Here is an 8,440-nt window from a genome sequence, read left to right as displayed (position 1 = left end):
TTTTTTCTAGAAGTTTTAGTATTTTTTTGTTTTTATTTTACTAAGGGTAGTTTTGTCATTGGAGGGAACATTGACAATGTTTTAGTAGTTTGAGTAAACATTGTTACAATTGAAACTTTTGGGAGACATTATCAATTTGATGATAGTTTGAGAAGGGTATGTAAACTTTTTCCTATATAACTTACCAAAGATCCATCTTCTTGATCTATCACCACTTTGGCATTTTAACCTAAATTAAGTGACACTTGAATTCCACCAACTACAAAAATTAACGGACAATTAATCAAGTAATTTTAGAAGTCATTCTTGTGTCACTCTAAAAATGAAGTGGTTTTTAAAATCACCATTTAATCAAAATTCAATAATGATCAATCACAAGCTCAATTGTGATTTTAAGAGGTACATCATTCTTGGAGGCAAAGACGGAGGGAGGGCGGGACCGGCTGGGGCCATGGTCCCCCCCCACTTCCTCAAAAAAGATATTACCGATTATTCAAATTGTTATAGCTACCTTCCAAAAAGTCTCTATAATTAATACACGTTTGCAATGACGTTGCTTATACACAAAGACAGAGGGAGGGGGGACCGGCTAGGGTCATAGTCCCCCCCACCCACTTCCTCAAAAAAGATATTTTAAGGAGTAAAAAAAAAAAGTACTGCCCCCCCCTACATTCTTGGAGGCAAAGACGGAGGGAGGGCGGGACCGGCTGGGGCCATGGTCCCCCCCCATTTCCTCAAAAAAGATATTACCGATTATTCAAATTGTTATAACTACCTTCCAAAAAGTCTCTATAATTAATACACGTTTGTAATGACGTTGCTTACACACAGAGACAGAGGGAGGGGGGACCAGCTAGGGTCATAGTCCCCTCCACCCACTTCCTCAAAAAAGATATTTTAAGGAGTAAAAAAAAAAAATACTGCCCCCACCCCCCCCAAAAAAAAAAAAAAAATTTATAGGTCTCGTAACTCTCCTCCACCGTTTCGATTGTTTGGCTTGGAAATTTGGTTAAGAATCTGAAAGTTTTTTTTTTTTTTTTAACCCTTCATAGATTGGCTGTTGGCTTGGAAACTTGGAAATTCCTGTTGCTAATTGGAAATTTATGTGTTTTTTGTTGTTATTTTCTTTATGTATGTATGTAAATCTTGGATATTTTCTCTATGAGGATTTCTGGTTCTTGATTTGGTATGGCCGTATGATAATTTTTTATGGGTTTTATTTTGATGGGTTTTTATAACTAATGCCATTGAGAAATCTCTAGTTTCTCTTTGAGTTTTTGTTCTACCCATTGATTTCAAGTTTGAAATCATAATGATTTAGGAAATTTTTGATTAGGTCCGAATTTAGGGGAATTTTAGTAAGAAGCTAAATTCCTAAAATTAACTAGGGACTTTTGTGTGTAGTGAATTTCTATGCGTGATTTAAGATCCGGGTTGTTAGATTAATGGGTTTAAAAGCTTTAATTTCATTATTGTTTATAGTATGGACATAAACCCTAATTTGTATAGTATGAATTAAATTAGGGCTTTTAGTCTGTGAACACTAGGATTACTAATTGGATAAGTTAATTACATTTAAAGCGTTAATTAACCCTAAACTTTTATGAGTTCAATGGAAATTGATGCCCATGGAGTTTAGCTTCTAATATGTCATATTATAATCATATTTATTATTGTATGTGAATATGAGTAGTATAAATTTGGGTTAAGTTGCTAGATCAATGTAATAGGAAGATAATAATAATTATAGGGTTAAAGTGTAATGTTTAACTTAGAGTCTATGTGATGATTATGTTATTCATGTGAGCTTACACTTATTTTTTCTTTATTTTCTAAAGACTCAAAATGATCATGTAAATTTATTTTGTAGATGATAAGAAAGTCAAATATAATACTTGACTATTTCAAAAGAAAAAAAGCACAAAGTTTATTGAAGTTTGATCCTGAATTGTGTGTCACTTATGAGAATATCATGTTAATCAACGAGGTGCAAAATAACTCAATGTAGGTCGCACTTTTTGAGGTTAGTACTCTTAGCTCAATTCCTAATCTAAGTGGTCTTGTAATTTGGATATTATGGTTATTAAATATTGAGAATATTGTTTGTTAGAATTTAAACATTTAATTGGAGAGTATGACACAATTCTAAGTTCAATTCCTCATAGTATTTAAGTACCAGTGATTAGAAAAAGAAAAAAAAAATAGAAAAAATCACTAATTCATTACACGCTACAAATAAATAAATTTGCTTTGGTCCCCTCCTATAAAATTTGTTGGTTCTGTCATGTTTGGAGGAATACAAAAATGATACAAGAGAAACTTATAATATTACTTCATCTGGTAAGTATTTTCGTCTCGTAACTCTTTTGGCTCGTAAATTCCAAAATTAGCCTGGGCTCGAAGTGTTAAAAACATAAAATTAAACACGCACCCAAAAAAAAAAAAAAAAATCATTTATAAAATTATGATGCAAAGGTCCTTCTAATGTAGTGCTTATCAATAAAATATTAGTGTCCTACGACTTCTGATCTATAGCAGCTTTTATCAATTTGGCATTATCCTTGCCTGTCTTCTTCGTATCATTGTCCTTAATTGCAATATCTTATTTTAAGGTGGCATTTAACAAAAAAAAAAAAAAGCATCTCTAGCTAGTAGTATCCTGCATCTATGGCAGTGTCTTGTTGTGTTTGGACGGTAGTGAAAATCTTCAGCGGATTAGCGCACGACAAATGCTACATAAATTCTCACTTTTATATTCTTAAATGCAATTTTTTTGACACAATAGTTAAAATTGGTCCTAAATTTTAAATTTAATAATAATTTTAGATGGATAACGTTAAAGATTAGGGATAAATATAAAATTAGTTTTTGTGGTTGGCTTAAATTATAAATCACTTCATGTGGTATAACAAATAATTTATATATTCCTCGTATAAAAAAATAATTTATAAGTACTTGGGCCGGGGTAGGCCAAAATAATAGTTTATTTCCTAAAACCTATTTTCGTTAAGTAACTTAACAAAATCTATTACTTTGTCACGTTATACTGCTGAAAATTAACTTAATCGCATCTATCCCCAAAATTTCACTTCATGCATAACCCTCCCTCATTTTCATCTTCCTCATCACGATTTAGAAGCATTGTGCGAGAATTTGACGGTCGTATTTTGTGAAGTGCTGACAAAGCAAAAGATGAGGGAGGGTTATGCACGGAGGAAAATTTTGGGAATATAAGATATTAGATTAATTTACTATAGTCGTACGACATGGATTGATGCCTGATGTGTAATCTTAGTTGGTCTCGCAAAATGATGTGAAAAATCTTAAATTGTCATTTTTGAAAGTAAAAAATTAATAATAACACTAGGTATAAAGTGACAAAGAGACAGATTTTGTTAAGTTATTTAACGGAAATTGATTTCAGAGAGTAAAATGTTATTTTGGTATACCTTGAGGATCTATATAAGTATTTTTTATACCACAATAAGTGATTTATAATTTAGGTCAACTACAAATACCTACAAATTATTTTGTAAACTATATGGACTGATTTATAATTTAAGTCAATCACAAAGATTAATTTTACATTTATTTCTAAAAATTATATATTTGAGGTTGTAAGAATGAGCTCGTGTAACATTTCTTTTCACAAAAGCGCGAACTGTTAGATGGATTCAATTGACGGCCACCAATTTCTAGTCGGTGCCACAGTCACATAAGTTGGCTTCGAGATAGAAAGATAAGAATTAAGCGGTTCATATTTGCTCGACATATATATTCAGAATATTTATTTGGTAGTTTTCAGCTAAAAGCCAATTAATTCAGTGGGCTTTGCTTTTTACAATATTTAATATTGGTAGGCTCAATAACAACTAAAACATTGATGCATCCAACTATCAACTGTACCTTCAACCTGCATTATTGCATGGATGGGGCTTTTATTTTCCCACCCACCTTGCTGCATGTATTGAAAGATACCACTGACCAAAAGGTACGGGTGCCAGTGCGCCACGTTTGGTACACTAATCCATTGAGATGTCTATCAACTGTATCTTCAACCTTTATTGCATGGATTAGGCTTTTATTTTCCCACCCAGCTTGTCAATTCCTGTATTGAAAGATACCACCGGCCACGAGGGGAGTGGCGCACTGGCACCCATACCTTTTGGTATACACCGTACACTAATGCATTGAGATGTCTTAAAATTTTTTTAAAATTTGATTTTTTTAAATTTATAAATTTTAACGGTTCATTTTATCTAAGCATCTAAAATAAATCATATTTCAGTATTTAATGAAAAAATATGATTTATTAAATTCCTTTAGAGTAACTTCTTTATTAAATGATAAAATATGATTTATTTTAAACGTTTAGATGAGATGAACGGTTGAGATTTATGAATTTTAAAATCTCAAACTTAAAAAATTTTTTAGGAGATCTCAATCCATAATAATCATACGTACAAGATCCGGATCACCCCATATTTATGGCTTAAATTGTTAGCAATTTAAATAATAAACTTGGAATTCGGCAAATATTCAATCAAATATTCAAATATTCAATCATTCATTAGAAAAAAAAAAAAAAAAAACAATCATTCAAAAAGCATCAAAGATTACAACTTTCACCATGTACAACTTCATGAATAAAATCAGAGTATTCTTCCATCTGATGTTTTGAGCGCCCCTTTTACCAACAGATGTGCTACCATATTTGTTTCACTTTTTGTGTGCATCACGACTACTCAAGATCGGAAACTGTGCAAAACAATCTTCGCACCTTCAATTAACATACCATATTTCTGTCACAGTTGGTCTTCCAAGAAAAGCATTAACAATCTTCAAGACACCTCTTTCCAAAATAACATTTTGTAGGCATAGATCTCTGCCAAAAAATACTACATTTCAAGCCGCATAAGCCTCGCCATTGTTGAGTCAGTGATATATGGAAGAGATAAGCACATTGATGTCAAAACCTTACCCATATACCTTTCCCTTACAATAACACCTACATCCATCAACTTTCTAGTCTTATCAATACCCGCATCCCAACTTATTTATAAACACCATCTGCAGGCATTTTCCACAATGAGATCACATTCATTTGCATTCTTACTCCCTGATTCTTGTCCTTTTGTACCACCCCTGAATAATCCTCATTTATTGAGAATCTCTATACAATTATATGGGCATGGTTTTCTTCTTAATTAATGAAAAGATAATATCTTAAGAGAAGATATGGCTCCGGCCAGGTTGATCTAATATATGTATAATGGTGGTGTTGGGTTTGTAAATGATGATGAGAGCTAGGTGCATGAGCACACGCCATTACTTGGTCTCCCTCAGGTAACAATAAACGGCCGTTAATTTGGGGTTGGCTCACTTGGAACGTACGATTAGGCAACTAGACTTGAAGTTTATCATTTTTGGTTCAGACTTCATGAGTATATATATGAATTTCTATGCTTTAAACCTTTGGTTCTTTTTTTTTCACTTTTTTTCTTTTTTCTTCTAAATTTTTCTATTAGAATTTCAAAAACACTTCTCAGTCTTTGTCTTTAAGAAACATCTTTAAAAATTTTACCAACCAAATTTGGATCTACGTATAATACTTTACTCAAATGTGGCTATCACCAAAATAATTTTTATTTTTCATTTTTTTTTTTTATCAAAACTCTTAAAAAACTAAAACATGAAACACTTCTCAAAACTTTACGAAACCAAACGTGTCACACTTTTTCATAACTCTAAAAGGAAAATTTTATTGAAGCAATGACAATAAAAACAAGTCCATGATCATACCTTTAGATAGGCTTCAAAGACTTATAAGCATTGAGGACTAAGAAATCTTAATTATTACAAATAAAGACTTCCAATTACTAATGAACAATAATTCCTTAAAATACCCTAAACCAACACTCGTAAAAGTAAAACAAATCATAAACCAGCTTATTGAAAATCCTATTTTTGGTTGTTGCCTCCATGCACGTTCAAACTTTTCTACTCCCATCCATCCACGTCAATCACCTATGAAGGAACCCTTGATTTCTTCTGCGTCAAAAGATGACCTAAATTAATGGAAAAACAAAATTTAAGATATATATAAGGCATCCTCACAAGGTATGCAAGCGAAGAAAGCCCAATAGAAAAAGGGAAATAATAAATTACCACAACAGTAAACAGTTAACACGGAAAAGAAAAAAGAAAACTAGAGCAGTTAAAATAAATATACTAGAATTTAACCTCTAAAACCATGAGATGAGAGATACTTTAATAAAAAAAAAAATTGGGCTATAACCCACCGAGGATCCATCATCATCATCACTACTGATTGACAGATGGCTCCTTAAGATTGATTATATATCCTCGTAGAAGAACTTTTTAAAGGAATCCATGTATTGTGTTTGCAAACACAATGCTATGACAAGAGATCCTTCATCTGCAGGACTTGACATGATAAATATCTTGCCATCGGAATGCAAGATCCCTGGACCCACGTATACAGGCTTTCCCCATCCAAAATCTACACTATACATAGGCAAATTGATCAAACTGGTGATATTAATATTAGGATTCCCTAAGAAAGGTGCTTCAGTGTATCCCCTGATGTGGAAGTTTTTCCTCAAAGGAGACACATCTTTTTGACTCATTATAAAATCAAGAGCGGATGTTATATACTCATCTGTAACTCTCTCAATTGCTTCCCTCAGTTTCCCAGCAGCATAACTCAGTGGCTTGGACAAGAGGTCAGCATAAAGACACGTCGATGTCACGGAAGTAAAGATTGCATTCCCAAAGTATCCTTGAGGGAGAGGTGGTTTGAACCGATTGCGGCCGTCGGCTCCGAAGCTAACTCTTGTTGGTTGACAATCATCGCCTGCACGTGCCTTGCATGCACACCTCCACATGTGGCCGGCGATAGCTTCGTATCTAGAATAGGGTCGTGCCAAAACCATGTTTTGATTGGCTTTCTTCTGCAGTTCCTCAACTTGCTCTTTGGTGACTTTTAGTAAGACAGCACTAGTTTCCTTCTCTTTCTCTGCTTTAGTGTCGGAGCAACCTATTAAGAGAGGTGGTTTTGAGAACGCTATATGATCAAAATGTGGAAGAACTGGCAATACTTCACGTGATCGTAACATTGTTCGATCATGAAACGGCATCTCGTCGCACCCCAAATCCTCTCCACGACCCAACTTAGCCCATGCGTTGGTGAAGTTCATTGCAGCCCGTCCATCAGCCACAATGTGGGATATGGCGGTTCCAACACAAAGCCCACCACAAGGAAATTTTGTTATTTGCACCAGCAATAAGGGTTGCTCCTCAATTGAAGTAGTACCGTAATCAACTCTAGGGAAAAGATGTTGGACCATCCCATTTGGTGTAAAATCACCAAATTCGTCAAGTTTTGATTCAGAGTAAGCTTCCGTCAGTTGCGCTCCCATGGCATTGCAATGAAGTTGCAGTCGACCTCCTTCGATCCAGTGTAGCCGGCCAGCAAGTGGGTAGTAGGGAACCAATGCACGGCTCAAGGAGTTCTTCATTGTTTCAATTGAAAATGGTATAATATTGGTGTTGTTGTTGGGTTTGTAAATGATGACGAGAGGTGTATGAGTCCACTGCATCACTTGGTCGCTCTCAGATAACAATAAAAGGCCATTTGGGGTTGGCTCGCTTGGAACAATCATGCAACTAGATTTGAAGGTTATCATTTTTGGTTCAGGCTTCAGTATCTGGATTTCTATGCTTTAAACCTTTGGTTTTTGTTTCTTATATAAGGATAGAGTTGCAAGAGGAAAAGACCATGTGATGAGAGATACTAGAATTAAAAATTGGGTAAAGACCATATATTCCCCCTTAAACTACCATTCAATCAAATTGACAATGTCTTCCAAATTTTTAATTGTAAAAATCTCTCTTAAACTATCAAAATATTATCAATGTTCATCTCAAGACTAACAAAAAGATAAAAATACCACTATAAATTTGAAAAAAATTAAAAAAATATTTTTTATAAAAAAAACGAATTTTTTGATTTTTCTTTCTTCAAACGAAATTTTTTAATTTTTTTAAAATGAAATTTTTATTTTAAAAAATTTATAAAACAAACAAAAAAATTTCAATTTTATAAAAAAAAATCGATTTTTTTTTTTTAAAAAAAAAGAAAATTGGTCACCACTTGATATATTTATATGTTTTGGTAGTTTGAATAGACATTGTCACAATTGAAACTCTATGGAGACTTTATCAGTTTGGTAGTAGTTTGAGAAGGGTATATACACTTGTTCCTAAAATGTTTGGGCTATATAACTTACCAAAGATCCATCTTCTTTATCTATCACCACTTTGGCATTTTAACCTCGGAAATTTATATATAAAGTGACACTTGAATTCCACCAACTACCAAAATTAACGGACAATTAATTGAGTACTTCTAAAAGTC

The 8,440-nt window shown here is 33.3% G+C and overlaps 1 protein-coding gene across 3 annotated transcripts; it reads right to left on the bottom strand.

Moving 5' to 3' along the window:
- Positions 1 to 5,811: 5,811 nt before the first annotated feature.
- On the bottom strand, positions 5,812 to 7,791 carry LOC132192062 (hydroxycinnamoyl-CoA:piscidic acid hydroxycinnamoyltransferase-like). Of its 3 annotated transcripts, none has more exons than XM_059607254.1 (2): positions 6,303 to 7,791; positions 5,812 to 6,068 (listed from the first exon to the last, which is right to left on the bottom strand). In XM_059607254.1, exon 1 carries the CDS (start codon positions 7,707 to 7,709, stop codon positions 6,357 to 6,359), a length of 1,353 nt encoding a protein of 450 aa, XP_059463237.1. In that variant the 5' UTR covers positions 7,710 to 7,791; the 3' UTR covers positions 5,812 to 6,068; positions 6,303 to 6,356. The 3 variants fall into 3 exon arrangements, with proteins under 3 accessions (XP_059463237.1, XP_059463238.1, XP_059463240.1); XM_059607255.1 differs by having other exon boundaries at positions 5,812 to 6,051; XM_059607257.1 differs by having other exon boundaries at positions 5,812 to 6,048.
- Between the last annotated feature and the right edge of the window lie 649 nt (positions 7,792 to 8,440).

Source organism: Corylus avellana, chromosome ca9 (assembly GCF_901000735.1).
Source record: "Corylus avellana chromosome ca9, CavTom2PMs-1.0".
Taxonomy (NCBI): domain Eukaryota; kingdom Viridiplantae; phylum Streptophyta; class Magnoliopsida; order Fagales; family Betulaceae; genus Corylus; species Corylus avellana.
Note: the sequence above shows the minus strand (reverse complement) of the source record. Positions and strands in the feature narration are given on the sequence as shown.

Coding starts and splice junctions, on each gene's coding strand:
- LOC132192062 (XM_059607254.1), bottom strand. CDS start 7,709: ATGATAACCTTCAAATCTAGTTGCATGATTGTTCCAAGCGAGCCAACC.